General features: G+C 28.2%; 3 protein-coding genes across 3 annotated transcripts; 1 reads left to right on the top strand and 2 right to left on the bottom strand.

The window, feature by feature from the left end:
* Positions 1–14290: 14290 nt before the first annotated feature.
* Positions 14291–15154, bottom strand: HO173_009159 (uncharacterized protein; the record flags this gene model as incomplete). Its single annotated transcript, XM_037311052.1, has 1 exon — positions 14291–15154. One exon carries the CDS (start codon positions 15152–15154, stop codon positions 14291–14293), a length of 864 nt encoding a protein of 287 aa, XP_037162146.1.
* A 104-nt stretch (positions 15155–15258) lies between these two features.
* Positions 15259–15609, bottom strand: HO173_009158 (uncharacterized protein; the record flags this gene model as incomplete). The annotated part of the gene is made up of 2 exons (XM_037311051.1): positions 15259–15425; positions 15480–15609. 2 exons carry the CDS (start codon positions 15607–15609, stop codon positions 15259–15261), a joined length of 297 nt encoding a protein of 98 aa, XP_037162145.1.
* A 650-nt stretch (positions 15610–16259) lies between these two features.
* Positions 16260–19639, top strand: HO173_009157 (uncharacterized protein; the record flags this gene model as incomplete). The annotated part of the gene is made up of 7 exons (XM_037311050.1): positions 16260–17352; positions 17406–17506; positions 17562–17748; positions 17794–17891; positions 17944–18077; positions 18134–18406; positions 18463–19639. The coding sequence occupies 7 exons, from the start codon at positions 16260–16262 to the stop codon at positions 19637–19639; spliced, it is 3063 nt and encodes a 1020-aa protein (XP_037162144.1).
* Between the last annotated feature and the right edge of the window lie 7 nt (positions 19640–19646).

Below are 19646 nucleotides of genomic sequence, written 5' to 3'. Positions count from 1 at the left end.
TCTTTCTCGATTTTTAGAATAATTTAAATAGTATTTTAGCGATATATAATTTTTTTTTAAATTCGATTTATTAACTCTAATATATTTATATAGATTATTTAAATTAATAAAATTTAAATAAACTTTTTATAATAATAATAAATATAGATTTTATTAAGAATATCGTAAATAAATATATTTATAAATATTATATTATAGAGTATTAGAAGATTATTTTTTATATTAATTTTATTATATCTAATATATAACTAAGTAAATTTATTTATAGCGATCTTATAAAGTTTTTATTCTCTATTAATTTAAATAATTATAAATATTTTATAATATTTAAAAATAACTTTATCTTTTATTTTAAAGTATATTATATTTATTATAAAAGTTAGATCTTTATTATATTCTTAAACTATATAATTATAAAAAAAATTATATTCGTCTCGATAATAGAAATAAATATTTTTTATTATTTTTTATTATTATTTAGCTTTATCGAGTATCTATTAAATAAATATTATTTTTAATAATCTTAAAATAAATAATATAATTAAATATTTTAGATAAATTTTATTATATAAAATATATTCTATTCTATTAAGCTTTAAATTTAAAGAATCTTTTTAATCTAAAATTATTATTATCGCTAATAATTTAATAATATATTTATTTAATATTAGAATTATCGTAATTTCTTTTATAATTTTTTATTATCGAAAGTTTATTCTTTTTTACTTATATATAATCGATTTTTATTATAATATTAGCCTCTTCGACTATCGTATATATATCGCGTATTATTAAAGCTAGTTATTAAAAGTAGAATATTAGATATATTAGAAATTATCTATTTAAAAGACTAAAAGACTAATTATTAATTTATAAGATATACGAATATTTATATATATAAAATAGATAACTAATAATAACTAGTAATTACTAGCTTTAATAATACGCGATATATATATAATAGTTAAAGAGGTTAATATTATAATACTTTTCGATAATCTTAGAAGCTAGATTCTCTAAACCTTAGTATATCGTATTTTATATATATTAGTTTCTAAATCCACGCTTTATATTCGAGATTAATTATTTATTCGATCTTATTAAATCTATAAAAAACCCTAATAGAGAAAAATAGAAAGAGTGCCGAGGCTTTAAATACCCGTTTCGAGACCTCGAAATGATATGAGAGTTTTAGCCCGTATTGTTTCGGGACTAATAATTTACCCGTATTGCTTCGGGATCTCGAAATAATCTAAGGGTTTTTAATGTTTTGCTCGTATTATTTCGAGACCTCGTGTTAATTTGCCCGTATTATTTCGAGACCTCGAAATAATATAAGAGTTTTTAATTAATTCGAGTCCTTATATAATATAAGAGTTTTTTATTTATATTATTTCGGGACCTCGAATAAAATAAGAATTTTAGTTCGATATTTTTTATATAGAAATTAAATAGCGATAGCCCTCTCGTCGATAGATACGAGCTAAAAAAATAAACTGTCGCTATAAGATATATCTATTTATAAATAATTACCGAAGACTTAGTTTAATATCTCTTAGAAAGTATAAGAATATTTTAATATTACCCTACTCGCTTTCGGGCTTATAATCTATTAAAAGTAGAATATTAGATATGTTAGAATGATTAAAAGACTAAAAGACTAATTATTAATTTATAGAATATACGAATATTTATATATATAAAATAGATGGCTAATAGTAACTAATAATTACTAGCTCTAGTAATACGCGATATATATACGATAGTCGAAGGGGCTAATATTATAATACTAGTAATTATTAGCTATTATTAGTTATCTATTATATATATATAAATATTCGTATATTTCTTTTTAATAGATTATAAGCCCGAAAGCGGATAAGGCAATATTAAAATATTCTTATACTTTCTAAGAGATATTAAACTAAACTTCGATAATCTTTTAATAGATTTATCTTATAGCGACAGCCTATTTTTTTAACCCGTATTCACCGACGAGAGAGCTATCGCTATTTAATTTCTATATAAAAAATATCGAATTAAAATTCTTATATTATTTCGAGATCTTGAAATAATACGAGTAAAAACGTTAAAACTCTTATATTATTTCGAGATTTCGAAATAATATAGAATATTAGAAATTCTTATACTATATAAAAACCCGAATTAATTAAAAACTCTTATATTATTTTAAGATCTCGAAATAATACGAGTAAAATGTTAAAACTCTTATTTTATTCGAGGTCTCGAAACGAGTATTTAAAGCCCCGGCACTCTTTCTATTTTCTCTATCGAGGTTTTTTATAGATTTAATAAAATCGAATATTAATTTCGAATATAAAGCGTAGATTTAAAAACTAATATATATAAGATATAATATACTAGGATTTAGAGAATCTAGCTTTTAAAATTATCGAAAAGTATTATAATATTAGTTTATTCGACTATTATATATATATCGTATATTATTAAAGCTAGTAATTATTAGTTATTATTAATTATCTATTTTATATATATAAATATTTATATATCTTATAAATTAATAATTAGTCTTTTAATTATAATTATTCTTTTTCTAATATATCTAATATTCTACTTTTAATAATTTTATCGCTTATATATTAAGATAAATTAAAATAAAAATTATATACTATTAAGATATAAGAGAGAGTATATTTTTTAATTATATAATTTTATTAAAAAGATAGTTATTTATATTAATAGCGTATATTTTATAAAAAAATAGCTTTTAATTATAAATTCGAAAGAAGAAATTAAAATCTATAAGCTTTCGAATAAATAATAATATTTAATAGTATTAATAATCGCTATAGAGAATATATTAAATAAATAGTATATTATTAATATTTCGAAAAGTATTAAATTTAAAAAAGTACTAAAATATATTATAATTAAAATTAAAATAATTATTAAATCTTTAATACTTTTAATACTTTTAAGATTTATAAAATTAAGATTAAATTTTCTTTAATTAATTAATAAGTTAATATTTTTATAAAAATAATATAAAAATCTTTAATATAATATATTTAACTAGTTACGTGAGAGTCTTTAATTTAAATACTTTTAATATAAATTACTTAATCTATTTAATTAAATACTATAACTATATTTATATTAATAATTCGATTTATAATATTTATATAAAAAAAATTCTTAAATTTAAATTTATTATTTATTATTATTAACGATATATAAGTTATCCGCGAAGATTATAAATTAAATACTATTTAAAGAGTATTATATAATTATTTAAATTTTATAATTTTAAATTTATAAGATCTATTTTTTAATCTATTTTTTTAGAAATATTTATAATATCTATTTTATTTATAACTTATATTAATAAATTAAATATTTTTAAACTTATTATTTATAAGTAAATTATATTTAATTAGTTATCTTAAATAAATTAAAAACTTTCTATAAAGAATAAGTATAAATCTTTTATAAATAATAATATTTAATATTTTATTTAAGCGCTTTTTAAAGCTTATATTTTAAAAAAGAAATAAATTTATATCTTAAAATAGAGTCTCGATAGAGAAATTACTCGCTATAAGATATATTAAATTATTTAAAAAGTTAAATAATAGAAGAGTTATTAGTATATATAATAGAATAAGATAGAGTTAAATTATAAAATCTTAAATTTATATATATAGTTAATTATAAATTTAGATTTACTACGCTTTTTAATTTAATCGATTAAGTTATCGCGAATAAATAAATTAGCGTTCGTAACTATTAAAATCTCTTATTCTACTTTTAACCCTTTAATAACTTTACTATTTTCTATTAAATTTTTTAGTTTTTTTTTTAAATTATAGTCTGCAACTGTTAAAATATGAGATAGAACACTTAGTTATATTAATTAGAGAGTTCTATAGAAGAAAAGAGCGATTAGATATAAATACACTAAGGCGTATCACGTAACCGTATCACGTGATCGCTAAGACGCCAAGAGTCACGTGATCCGAATTTCAATAGCAACTTACGCTTTTTAATAATATAAAAACTATAAAATTTAGTCTTATAATTTTTTAAAGGTATAGAACTCAAATATCGCTTATTAAAGTTCGCTTACTAAAGTTCGCTCGATAGCCTTAATTAAAAAATAGATATATATTATTTAATTTTAGAATAACTTTTTTATTTTTTATTCTTTATTAAATTTTTAAGATTCTTTATTTTAATTATAGAACGTAATATAAGCTTTTAGATAAAAAAAGAATTACTAAATTTAGTTTTATAAACATTTAAAGATAAAGAGTTTAAATATCGCTCTTTAAAGTTCGCTCGATAGCTCTAATTAAAAAATAGATATATATTATTTAATTTTAAAATGACTTTTTTATTTTCTATTATAATATTAGATTCTTTTTTTCTAAATTATAGAACGTAATATAAGCTTTTAAATTAAAAAAGAATTATTAAATTTAATCTTATAAATGTTCAAAAGTATAGAATTCAAATATCCCTTATTAAAGTTCGCTCGATAGTATTAAAAGTAGAATATTAGATATATTAGAAATTAAATAATTATAACTAAAAGACTAATTATTAATTCATGAGATATATGAATATTTATATATATAAAATAGATAGCTGATAATAGCTAATAATTATTAGCTTTAATAATACGCGATATATATGCGATAGTCGAAGGGGCTAATATTATAATACTCCCCGATAGCCTTAGAAGCTAATTCTCTAAACCTTAATATACTATACTCTATATTAGTTTTTATATTTACACTTTAAATTCGAGATTAATTATTTACCCGGCCTCGTTAAATCTATAAAAAAACCCCGATAGAGAAAATAGAAAGAGTGCCGGGGCTTTGGATACCCGTTTCGGGACCTCGAATGAAATGAGGGTTTTGACGTTTTGCCCGTATTGTTTCGGGACCTCGGAATAATGTAAGGGTTTTTGATTGTTTTTCCCGTATTGTTTCGGAATAATATAAGAGTTTTTGATTGATTCGGGTCCTCGTATAGTATAAGGGTTTTTTACCCGTATTATTTCGAGACCTCGAATGAAATGAGGATTTTAGTTCGATATTTTTTATATAGGGATTGAATGGCGACAGCCCTCTCGTCGGTGAGTACGAGTTAAAAAAATGGGCTGTCGCCATGAGGTATATCTATTTATAAACGATTATCGAAGACTTAGAAAGTGTAAGAATGTTCGATACTATTCTACCCGCTTTCGGGCTCATAATCTATTAAAAGTAGAATATTAGATATGTTAGAAAAAGAATAATTATAACTAAAAGACTAATTATTAATTTATAGAATATACGAATATTTATATATATAAAATAGATGGCTAATAGTAGCTAATAATTACTAGCCTTGATAATACGCGATATATATACGATAGTCGAAGAGGCTAATATTATAACAGATAGCCCTAATTAAAAAAAAGATGTATATTATTTAATTTTAGATTTTTTTTTTTATTTTCTATTAAAATTTTAAAATTCTTCTTTTAAATTATAGAATATAATTAATACTTTTAAATAAAAAAAGACTTATAAAATTTAGTCTTATAAATATTTTATAAGATAAAGAATTTAAATATCGCTTATTAAAAACTTATCTACTCTATTAAAAATACTCTTTAATATAAACTTAGATAGTCGAGTAGTAATAATTTTATTAGATTTCGAAAATATTCCGTTTTATCCTCGATTCGAATTCATAAATATCTTTCGCTAAAAAATCGTAGAATCGTAAAAATAATAAAATTATAAATTTCGTAAATTAATAAAAATTCTATAAACTATAAAAATAAAAATAAAGTAAAATAATAAGTATAAACTATAATAGATATTAAAATTAACTTCTTATTAATTAAATTTAAATTAATTTCAAGTTAATTAACTCTTTATAAACTTATTATTCTTATAATAATTTTTTTTTCTATTAAAGTCTTTTAATTTTTTCTAAATTATAGAACGTAACTTTCGCTTTTAAATAATTTAAAAAGTATAAAATTCGATCTTATAGTTCTAAGTAAATCTTAAATTAAAGTATTTTCACTCTTCGAGAATCGAATTTAATCTCGAGATTAGATTTAAAAATTAATTACTTTTTATAAATTTCATTTATAAGCCTAAACTTGTTATTATTATATATCTTTATATTAATAATATCTAGAGTTTATAAATTATAAAATAATCTTTACGCTTATAATTACCTTAAATTAAAATCTAGAATATATAAATATTAAAATTACTTTATCTTTTTATATAATAACGAGTAAAGGTCTATAAATTAATTTTTTTTTTTTAATTAGAGCTTTCGAGTAAATAGGTAAGCGATCTTTAATAAGCGATATTTGAATCCCTTACGCTTTAATAATTATAAAACTAAATTAAAGTATTTCTTCTTTCTCTAAAAGCTTACTTTCCATTCTATAATTTAAAAAGAATATTTTAAAATTTTAATAGAAAATAAAAAAGTTATTCTAAAATTAAATAACGTATATCTATTTTTTAATTAGAGCTATTCGGCTATCGCTGTCGAGTAAATTTAATAAGCGAACTTTCAATATATAATATCTAAATCCCTTATCTTTAAATATTTATAAGATTAAATTTTAAAAAAAACTTAGTAATAAGAAGCGTAAGTCGAGATCTATAATTTAAAAGAAAAACCTTAAAAGTTTAATAGAAAATAAAAAAGTTATTCTATTTATGAATAACGTATATCTATTTTTCTAATAAGAGAGGTACGAAAGGGCGAGATTTTAATAATTGCGAATACTAATTTATTTATTCGCGATAAGTTAGCCGATCTAGTTAAAGAGCGTAATAATTCTAAATTAATAATTAATTATATATATAAATTTAAGATTTTTAAGCTTAATTCTATCTTATTCTTTTATATATACTAATATATTTATATAAAAAAAGAAATTTATATACGCTAGCTTAATAGATTTAATAAAAATAATATTAAAATTTATAAATTAAATAAAATACTTTATAATTTAAAGTATTTCCTTTAACTTTAAATTTAATATTAATAATTTTTAAAGTATATAAAAAAGCTAAATTTTCTCTCTATCGAATTAAATAATAATATATTTATAAATCTTAAAGAGAATACTATTATAGCGCTCTATATTAATAATATCTTAATTATTAATTTTAATAAAGCTAAAATTTAATAAATTAAAAATGAAATTTAATATAAAGTTTTATATACTAAATTTAAATTTAAGATTATATATTTATTAATTAAATATAATTATTAAAAGAAATTATTATAGCGATATTCTTTATCTAGAATAAGAGATTTATATTATTTAATTCTTAAATTATTAAAATTATTAAAATTTTATCTCGATATCGATATCTTTTAAAATTAATTATAAATTAATTTTTTATTAAAAAGAATTACATCGCTCTAAGGAAATTATAAGAGAATTATTAATCTACGATAGAATCTCTTATATATATTATATTTAATACTTATTCTAATATTATTTATACGATATTATTAATAAATTATTATTTAATTAACTTAATTTTAGCGTATTAAAATATAATTATTTAAATCTTTCGATATTTAAAAGATATAATATATTATAAATTTATATATAAAGACTTTCTTTAAAAAAATTATTAACTACGAGTAAAGGCCTATGAATTAAATTTATAATTATTTTTTTAATTAGAGCTATCGAGTAAATAGGTGAGCGATCTTTGATAAGCGAACTTTGATGAGCGATATTTGAATTCCTTGCGCTTTAATAATTATAAGACAAATTCTTAAAATTCTTAAAAATTCGAAAAGCGTAAATAGCGCTTTAAAATTTAAAATAATAATTTTAAAATTTTAATAGAAAATAAAAAAGTTATTATTATTATAAATAATATATATCTATAATTTAATAAGAGAAGCGCGAAAGAGCGAGATTTTAATAATTACGAATATTAATTTATTTATTCGCGATAACTTAATTAGTCTAATTAAAGAGCGTAGTAACTCTAAATTTATAATTAATTATATATATATAAATTTTGTTAAAAGTAGAATATCAGATATGTTAGAAATTGAATAATTGTTACTAAAAGACTGATTATTAATTTATGGAATATACGAATATTTATATATATAAAATAGATGGCTAATAATAACTAGTAATTACTAGTCTTAATAATACGTAATATATATACGATAGCCGAAGAGGCTGGTATTATAATACTCTTCGATAGTTCTAGAAGCTAATTTTCTAAATCTTAATATATCGTATCTTATATTAATTTTTATATCTACGCTTTATATTCGAAATTAATTATTTACCCGGCCTCGTTAAATCTATAAAAAACCCCGATAGAAAAAATAGGAAGAGTGCCGAGGCTTTTGAATACTCGTTTCGAGACCTCAGAATAATATGAGGGTTTTTAATGTTTTACCTATATTGCTTCGGAACCTCGAAATAATCTAAGGGTTTTTAATATTTTACTCGTATTGTTTCGAGACCTCGAAATAATATAAGAATTTTAATATTTTACTCGTATTATTTCGAGACCTCGAAATAATATAAGAGTTTTTAATTAATTCGAGTTCTCGTATAATATAAGAGTTTTTTATTCGTATTAATTTCAAGACCTCGAATAAAATGAGGATTTTAGTTTAATATTTTTTATATAGAAATTAAATAGCGATAGCCCTCTCGTCGATAGATATAAGCTAAAAAAATGGGCTATCGCTATAAGATATATTTATTTATAAACGATTATCGAAGACTTAGTTTGATATCCATATTAGAAAGTATAAGAATATTCGATACTACCCTATCCGCTTTCGGGCTTATAATCTATTAAAAGTAGAATATTAGACATATTAGAAATTGAATAATTATTACTAAAAGACTAATTATTAATTTATGAAATATATGAATATTTATATATATAAAATAGATGGCTAATAGTAACTGGTAATTACTAGCCCTAGTAATACGCGATATATTATACGATAGCCGAAGGGGCTGATATTATAATAAATTTAAGATTTTTAAGCTTAACTCTATCTTATTCTTTTATATATCTTAATTTAATTAGCGATATAATTTATAAACTTATTTTTAATTATTTTTTTAATATAAAAAATAATATAAAAAATAATATAAAAAATAATATAAAAAATAATATAAAAAATAATAAAAAATAATATAACTAATTATTTATTTAAATATTAAGTTATTATAATATTATCTATTTATAAAATAGAGTAATATTAATTAAATATAGATTATTAAGAAATTAAATTAAATTAAATTCTTTATCTTAATAATATAGATTTTAAAATTATTACTATTTTCGATAATAATTAAAATATAATTACTTTTATAATAAATATTTAATTTTATATTTAAATTAAATATATTTATTACGAGCGTACTTTTAATATATTTCTTATTTCTATAACTAGCGAGTCTTAACGAAGATATTCTTTATTATATTATATCTTCTTTTTATTTATATAATTCGATAGTCTTCTTATTCTATTCTATCTTATCTATACTAGTATCGTATCTATACTAGTTCTAATATTATAATAAGACTTCTTCGTATATCCCTCGACGAAGAGAATTAACGAGTTTTTTACTTTCTACTCGAAGTAAGCGATCGAGTCTAATAAAGAAAACGCTAGGTATTTCTACTATATAGAAACTCTTATATACATTATTCGAAAGAATCTATATTAGATAATCTACATTATTAATAATAGTCTAATCTATTAAAAAACGAGTCTCCTATATCGAATATAAGAAATTCTTCTCCGCTCTATTTCTCGTAAAAAGTCTATAACCGAATAATAAATTATCGATAAACTTTCTATTATTCGAAAAGATATTACTTAGAGTACTTATAGTCTTTATAACGACTTAATCGATTAAAAAAACGAGTATTATAGACCCCCGCGAAGAAATAATATTATTTCGAATATTATAGTTAAAATTCAATACTCGATATAGAGATCTATTATCTTTCTCGACTCGTATACGCCTTTATAATATCGAAGTTTCAGAGATCTCTTTATTTCACTCGATAGAGAAGCTTAATCAAAATCATTACTTTTATATTTATCTTCTCCGTCTTATTTTTATCTATATTTAATATATTATAAATTTTAACTTAAATTTATCTATATTAATATTAAGATATATATCTTTATATCGTCGATTATCTATATATTATAGCTAGCCCTTTCTTACTTATAAAGATCTATATATAAGATATTCGCCTTTAAATTCGCTACGACTTTATATATCGTAGATATAGCGATCTCTATCTATTAGAGATCTATACTAGCGATATTACGAAGTATTAAAGATATAAGATTAAAACTCGTCTAACATCTCTACTCCGCCTTAATCTTTATTTTCATTATTACTTACTTTATAAGATTTTAAAATACTTAAAGTAAATCGATATTAATTAATTTTATTATAAATTAGATAGCTACTTAATCTAAAATTATTAGATTTATTTATCTTTACGAGTATAAATTTAATATTATTCGATAAATAAAAAATAAGAATTTAAGATAAGCTTATCTATAATAATAATTATTTTCTTATTAATACTTTTAAAATTATCTATATTATAGCGAGACTTAAAGAAAAAGCTAGTTAGCACGTATCTATTAGACGACGATATCGCTTATACTCTATAGTCGATAATCTTCTAAATTATTTAAGTAACGTATATAAAATACTCGTTCTTAAGAGAATTTATTAATTAATATATATAAAAGAATAAGATAGAGCTAAGCTTGAAAACCTTAAATTTATATATATAGTTAATTATTAATTTAAGTTCGCTACGCTTTTTAATTAGATCGACTAATTTATCGCGAGTAAATAAATTAGCGTTTATAATTATCAAAATCTCGCCCTTCTACGCCTTCCTTATTAAAAAAATAGATATATATTATTAATATATAGAATTACTTTTTTATTTTCTATTAAAATTTTAAGATTTTTTTTTAAATTTTAAAACGCTATTTATGCTTTTCGAATTTTTAAGAATTCTAAAATTTAGTCTTATAATTATTAAAGCGTAAGGAATTTAAATATCGCTTATTAAAGTTCGCTTATTAAAGATCGCTTATCTACTTACTCGATAGCCCTAATTAAAAAAATAATTATGAATTTAATTTATAGGCCTTTACTCGTATATTTATAATAAAATAAGCTAAGAAAGTTAACTATTTCTTAAATTCTACGATAATCTTATTAAATATATCGAATATAATTTTAAGAATAATAGTCTTAATCTTCTTAGAAATAATAGTCTAATAAACGATATATGAAAGAAATCGAAACTTCGTTTATATAACTTAATTCGTCTAATAATAAGAGATTAAACTACGTCTTAGTTAAAGAAACGTATTATAAAAATATAGCTTAAATATTAATAATCTATTAAGAAATTTATCGAAAAGAAGATTAAAAGATTCGCGAAGTAATATATAAAAATAAAGATTAAGACTAACGTAAAGAAGAGTAAATACTTAATTATAACTCGTCTTATTTTTAATATATAGAGTTTAAGTCTTATTAAGATAGAGAATCTTATAAATAAGAATTAGACTTATATATAAAAGTATAGTAAATACTTTAAACTCGATATAAATTTCGATAAAGTATATAAGCTTAATTGCTAGGGCTTCCTATAATCGATATATAGAAATTATTTAATATTTTCAAAATAGCCCCATTTTTCACATTCGTAAATTAATTTCTTAGATACTTATTACTTAATAATAATCTCATATTAGACTTATTAAGTAGACTTTTCTTATTATCATATATCTAAAGATCTTTTAAAGTTATTATACGTCATCTATAGACCTTACTATCGCCGTCGATAGCCTTTATCGATATCGTCTATATAGTATCTTATAGAGAAACTTATATCAGATCATTTGATATTAATTTAAAGTCTTAGCGCCTACGGCTCGATTCGATTCAAGAGGTCTCGATTAATTACGTCGTATTATTTAATCGATATTCTATTCGCTTAGATATAGATTCGAGAATTACTACTATTTACCCCTACGTTAATAAATATATTTTTCGCTATATCTTATCGATTTTCTTTTAGCTAGACTCTTTATATACGTTTAAATTAGAACTAACGACGTCGCTATAATATAAGTAAAGAGAGTTATTATTATCTCTAATATCGCTTATAGAGAAAGGTACTATACTAAGAGTCTCGGATATAATTATTTCTTTACTGCTCTTATCATTTTTTTAGATATTTAGCGTATATATATACTTATTTTTCTATCTTTTCACTTATTAATTATGAGATATAATTTAATAAAGAAAGAGAGTAGTATTATAAGCGTATTCTTAATATATCTCTTAGTTCTATAGCTAGCGAATCTTAACGAAGGTATCTTCTATTATATTATATCTTCTTTTTATCTATATAGTTCGATAGTCTTATTATTCTATCTATCTTACTTATATTAATATCGTATCTATATTAATTCTAATAATATTAATATTATTTATTATTTTATATAAAAAAAGATTAATAATAGTATTATAAACGAGTAAAGGTCTATAAATTAAATTCATAATTTTTTTTTTAATTAGGGCTATCGAGTAAGTAGGTGAGCGAACTTTAATAAGCGATATTTAAATTCCTTACGCTTTAATAATTATAAGACTAAATTTCAAAATTCTTAAAAATTCGAAAAGCATAAATAGCGCTTTAAAAATTAAAAAAAAATCTTAAAATTTTAATAGAAAATAAAAAAGTAATTCTATATGTTAATAATATATATCTATTTTTTTAATAAGAGAGGTATAGGAGAGCGAGATTTTGATAGTTACGGACGCTAATTTATTTATTTATAATAATTTAATTAATCTAATTAAAGAGCGTAGCGAACTCGAATTAATAATTAATTATATATATAAATTTAAGATTTTTAAGCTTAGCTCTATCTTATTCTTTTATATATATTAATAATATATTTCTATTAATAAATAGATAGTTAATAAACTTATTAAAGCTCTTTATTTAAATAAATTTATTATTTTTTAAAATACTTTTAGAATAAAAGCTATATTTATTTATCTTTTAAATAATTACTAATTTTACTATTATCTTAAAAAATTAATTAATTTAATAATATCTAATAAAGAAGTTATTCTACTATATCTATATCTAGATTTAAAAAAAGTATTTATTATTATTTATAATAAAAAAGCTATTTTATTAATTTTTATATTATAAATAATTAATTTAAGCTATCTATCGAGTTAATATATTAAATTTAATACTTTATAAACTCGCTATTTTATATTAAAATAGCTATTTCTTTAACGCTATTATCGCTATTACTATTAAACTTTAAAAACTCTTTTAAAAAATCTATATTTATCTATTATTAGTATTTTAAGTATTATATCTCTAAATTATATCTTTAAATTATCGCTATTACTATTAAACTTTAAAAACTCTTTTAAAAAATCTATATTTATCTATTATTAATATTTTAAGTATTATATCTCTAAATTATATCTTTAAATTATCGTTATTAATTATTATTATTAAGAATTAATTATTTAAAACGATTTTATAAAAGTTTTATAATTAACGATATATAGCTAAAAGAATTTCTTTTAATTATTTTATTTAATTACTTTTATAAATATTCTTTAATTTTAATACGAAACTTGTAGGAAATGCTGTAACGAAAGAAATGCAAACTCATAGTTTCAAGCTCGCCGACCCACACGGATCGGGATTCTGATCATAGGGTCGCGAGTCTTGCTAATTGGACTAATTGTATGGCCCAGAGACAAGCCCCTCTTGTGATGTCAGAAATATCGAGCATCTCCACAACGATACTGTCAGCCGAGTCGCCAAATAAATTGTCGCCATGTCGGAAATGAAAGCTGGAGTCTTGACTGACTTACTAAGGCTTGATGGCTCTTACTTATTGATATCGAATGTTCAATCGAATCTGCACCATGCAAACAAAACAGCTAGATTCAGGCTGTTCGAGGCCGTATGCTAGCATATGATGGAAGCAGAAGCTGACATGGGCTTTTTGCGATTTAGAAAATCAAGGATGAGATTGGAAGGCGGCTGATCCTCGAACTCACTCGACCTCATAAATGATGGGATGACCTCTTATACACTACCACAGCTACACAGGAACGCGATGCACAGGCAGATATGAAAGGATACAATGAGATGTCGCTTATGAAAACTTCTTTTCACTCTTGCTCAGGCCTTGGAATTTCTTCCGTCCCGAAGACTTCTATCTTGATACGCTTGCTCTCAACACCTTGCCCTTCCAAATATCTCGCAATATCCGCCATGAGGTTTTCTGGACCGCAAATGTAATACTCTGCCCTTGGGTCATGGATGAAAATATCGTGGTCTGTATCTAATTTGTTCAAACTCATTCGTCCTGTAAAGTGATAGTCAACGCCTTCCACATCGTCCTGTCCGTGTTCTCTGATGAAGACGTGGCTTTGCACATTATCGTGCGTGTTAACGATGTTCTTGACATGATCCCTAAATGCTTGAACCCAGGGACTGCGACTTGCGTGCACCCAGGAAATCCTACGCTTTGAAGCTTTTGCGATGAGGGTGTTGAATGTGGAGAGATCCGGGGTCAGACCCACACCTGCGGATATTAGGACGATAGGTCCATCCGACGAATCTTGCTGACGAGTATCCAAGAAAAGATTTCCGGCGGGATGCGAGACTTCTACCGCATCCCCGACGTCCCTCTCATTGTGGAGGATGTTTAAAATGTAGCCAGGATGTGCTTTTGCATTGGGATCATCGAGATCCAGGGAATGCTCCTTCTTTATGGTAAAACGGTAGTAGTCGTGATATGGCGCATCGCCGAGGGAGTATTGCCGCGCTTGTAGGTAGTGAATGTCTGGGACAAGTGTCCGTATGGAGATGTATTGTCCAGGGAGGTACGACGGTAGTGGCTTTCCGTCGAGTGGCGCCAGGTGGAAGGAGGTTATTTCCGATGATTCGCGGGTTTTCTGGATGATTCGGAAACCGAACCAAGATCTCCAATAGCCCGCGTCTTCGAGCAGTTGGGCTTCGCGGTTGATCATTAAAATCGCCAGCTGCTGCTAAGCTACCGCCCACGCACCGTGAATGTCCGGCGTGAGAGCGTCTCCTAGGACTTTCTTCATGGCTTGGAGAAGGTAGCTGCCAACTAAGTCGCACTGCTTGGGTTGCACATAAAGAGAGGTGTGTTCTGGCTGATACGCTCCATCGCTGGGCTTAAGACCCCGAGATCATCGATATGTGCTGTGTAGGCGTACAGGCTGCCTGCAAGTGCAGCAGCTTGATGCCCGTTGAATTGATTTGGTTGATTGAAAACTATTCGACACGAAAGATTATTAATCGAAAACTCTAAGGATATTATAAATTTACCATTGTTCAGATCCGGAATCTCAGCTAACATGTTCTGGTATAAGCGAGTAGTGATTTCATTGCCATGTTCTTGGAGGACTGGGACTGTTGCTTTGATGAAATTGACTTGCCCTGGACGGAGTGACGACATGATTGGAGCGTTTGGGAAAGGATCTTGGTGGATGAAGTGTGATGAGAAAGAAAGTGTCACCAGTGTTTTCTCAACCATAGGAGAGCGCCGGGAGTGCAAAGAAGACGACCAATGACGGGTATCATTCAAGTGAATTGAATTCAACATGACGATGTGCCGGAAAAAGGAAAGACGGAGAAAAAGAAAAAAAGGACCTTTTCAGAGTGGGGTGAGATAGTTCTGCAAACTTGCAATCCAACCAGCTTGATCAGCGATCTATGCAAAGCGCTCATATGCTGTAATTAGTTTGTTTCGTGTTGCCTACGTGGATAAGAAGTCAGTCTAAAATCCACGTCTTACAACCGTACAGAATATGTAGGTGCATAAGTACCTAAGTCGTCAGATTCTATAACTGTTCCCGCTGGGGACCGAGGCGGGGACCCCCCGGAAGCTAACGAAGCGGCTTTGCGGCCCGTACTTTACTATCCATTAAAATGGCAAAAAAGTAAAGTAAACATCGTTCTCGAAGCTTGTCCTCTTCGAGCATCAGTGGTGTTCGATGAACTGCCATCCGTTAGAAGCGGTACACTCATCGGCAATGTATCGCTATCAATCATTCCCACCCGTGATTCTACTATGATGTATCTACTAACCAACGTTCGTCTGAGGTGATGGAGGACAAGCAAATCCCTCTGCAGCTGCCGCCTCAAAAAGATGGCATCCCGGGTTGCCAGCCTTACGCTACTCTCACTGATGGGACCCTACGGTCACGCCTTTCCCCAGCAGCTTCGAGCCATGCAGAGCCAGATACTGTGGAGGCCAGTAGCAGTAACAGCCCACAGCCGGTGACATTGAAAGTGGAGATAGACGATGGATCCACCAACAATGAAAAACTCACCGAGACCGTGACTTTTCCCCACCTATCCAATGATGCACCAACTTCCCCCAAGCAGACAGCCTATCATGCGCACTCAGACGGGGAGGACGAAGAGCGGGCAACCGCCAAGTCCTTCCCCAGGTCCACAAGTCCGGCCTCAGCAGCGCAACGAAACAGAGGCGCCGTCTACCAGAAGGTTGGCGAGGAGGGTGTATGTCAGATGCACAGATTCTCGTTGTATGAAACAGCAAGCCGCTACTACCTGGTGGGAGGTGATGTTGTGGATCGAAAATTCAGGATCTTAAAAATAGATCGGACTGCTGACTCCGGAGATCTGAGCATTGCTGAAGATGATATTGTGTATACCAAGAAAGAAATGAACCAGCTGTTGAATACGGTGGATGACGGGAACAGGGCCTCTGGAGGCTTGAAGCTCAAATGTAGCACTTGGGGTCTCCTTGGATTCATCAGGTTTACTGGTGCATACTACATGCTTGTCATCACCAAGAGAAGTCAGGTCGCCATGATTGGAGGCCACTACATTTATCAAGTTGACGGAACTGAACTCGTTTCCTTGACCATGTCCTCTTCATCTCGCTTCAAGGTAGACAGAGACGCAGAAGAAGCACGTTTCATTGGTATTCTTAGCAACCTTGATCTGTCACGTTCGTTTTACTTCAGTTATTCTTACGATATAACACGTACACTGCAACACAATATCGTCAGGGAGAGGCAGGCGATGCGACAGGGCAACGCAGATTCGTCCCTAAAGCACCGGAATTCTATGTTCGTTTGGAACCACCATTTGCTTAGCCCTGCATCGGAGGCCTTGAAGAATACCTACGATTGGTGTTTGCCAATAGTGCACGGTTTCGTAGACCAAGCTAGTAAACATGTCCTCCTGCCCGCGTGATCGCACTTCTAACGAATATCTCCTTAGCTCTATCCGTCTATGGACGAACTATCCATATCACCATCATTGCGAGACGGTCAAGGTTCTTCGCTGGTGCACGGTTTTTGAAGCGTGGTGCAAACGATCTGGCAAGCTGCAAGCGTTGCGATTGTCTAGTGAACAGCTAGCTAATATGCCTTCCAGGGATATGTCGCCAACGATGTCGAGACAGAACAAATTGTGTCAGAGATGTTGACAACCTCATTCCACGCACCGGGCCCCGAGTTATTCTGCAACCCAAACTATACGTCCTATGTGCAACATCGTGGAAGTATTCCATTGTATTGGACGCAGGACAATACTGGAGTGTCACCCAAACCAGACATCGAATGTAAGCGTCCCGCTGCATTCTCAACGCTTGACGCTAACTCCACAGTGAATCTCGTGGATCCTTTCTATGGTGCAGCAGCTCTTCACTTCGATAATCTCTTTGAGCGTTATGGGGCTCCAATATTCGTTCTCAATTTAGTCAAGGTAAGTTTTCCCAGAAGCTCAAGATTATTTTCTGCTTGGCTGACGGCTACAGTCTCGTGAGCGAACGCCTCGTGAATCGATTCTTCTTCGGGAGTACGGAAACGCAATATCATACCTGAACCAATTCTTGCCCACGGATAAAAAGATTCATTATAAGGCATGGGACATGAGCCGAGCTTCGAAAAGGTTAGTAATTCATTCTACATATGGACTGCTGGGAGGCTGAGCACTGTGGTCATCAGTCGAGATCAAGATGTTATTGGCACGCTGGAGTCGACCGCGGAAGATGTGATGACTCGAACAGGATTCTTTCGCAATGGCACTTACGAGTCTGGAGAGCTGAGCATGCAAAACGGGGTAGCAAGGACCAATTGCATCGACTGCCTCGACAGAACCAACGCCGCTCAATTTGTCATTGGTAAACGAGCTCTGGGCCACCAGCTGCATGCCCTGGGTATCATCAGCGATACCTCGATCGACTATGATACTGACGCTGTCAACCTTTTTACACACATGTAAGCTGTACCATTCCCAAAGCACAATCACGGCATCGCCCTGACAAGGGTTCTAGGTATCACGATCATGGCGACACTATCGCCATACAGTATGGCGGTTCTCATCTGGTAAATACTATGGAAACATATAGGAAAATTAATCAATGGACAAGCCATTCTCGAGACATGGTGGAAAGTTTCAAGCGCTATTATAACAACTCCTTCCTTGATAAACAACGACAGGAAGCGTACAATTTGTTCCTTGGAAATTACATATTCGTTCAGGGCCAGCCAATGCTGTGGGATCTTTCGACCGATTACTACCTTCACCATACAGATCCTCGCTCATGGTCCGGTTCAAGGCGGAAAAATTATATCCAGTGGTTCACCCCGGAGCATCTTGACGGACCGGCAATGCCCGAAGATACCAAGCCACAGGGTTACCTTTCTGGAAAACCACTCGGCTTTTTCGACGAGTATTGGTTTGAATACTACCGTCCTCTTGCATTATCATCTTTCCAAAAGATGTTCTCCTACAAGATGAACTCCACCCTCAGGTATATACCATTCAAATCGACCAAGGAAGGCAAGTACGATCTGAGTCCTTTCAGGGTCAGAGACGGTCATGAACACGCTTCACCCGACAAAGGACAGCAGAGGAAAGGGGTTACGATTACAGATCCTGGAGAGGAGATAAGTGAGCACCAAAGGACACAGCCTGCCTACAGTGTCCCGCAATCAAAGCGCGCTCTACCGTCTTGGCTGCAATCTCAGCTCGGCGAGCAACCACCGCCTCAGCATAGCATCTTAAAGAGTTCCCACGCCGAGAGCAAAGACGGCTCGTCACAAGTTGAAGCCGCGAAAGAGAAGAAGGCACTCAAAGACAAATCGGCCGTGACGCAATGGACTCTCGACCAATTCGTTACGAACTCGCTCAACCCTTCTGTGGCTGATACAGAGGCACATGAGTACCAACGCTACATCAGCCATCCCTTGAATCTTCCTCTTGTGGTAACGGCTGATGTGCCGCCGAACCCGAAATTAGAGTTCCTTGGCTATGTCAACAGCATCTCAGCAGATGCAGTGAACAGTATGCACTCGACAGATGACGATCTGGCAGACTATGCAGAGTTTCTTGACATTGGAGAAGACCCTCTGACTGTAACGGAAGCCGACACGGCAAAGAAGCGATACAAAGTCTATCGGCAATGGGTAAAAGGCAAATCGCTTTTCAAGCAGCGCGTGGATCCGTAGGACATCT

The sequence above is a fragment of the Letharia columbiana genome, assembly GCF_014066305.1.
Source record: "Letharia columbiana isolate WasteWater2 chromosome Unknown Sc0000037_s0, whole genome shotgun sequence".
Classification (NCBI taxonomy): domain Eukaryota; kingdom Fungi; phylum Ascomycota; class Lecanoromycetes; order Lecanorales; family Parmeliaceae; genus Letharia; species Letharia columbiana.
This window is presented reverse-complemented; position numbering and strand designations above follow the sequence as displayed.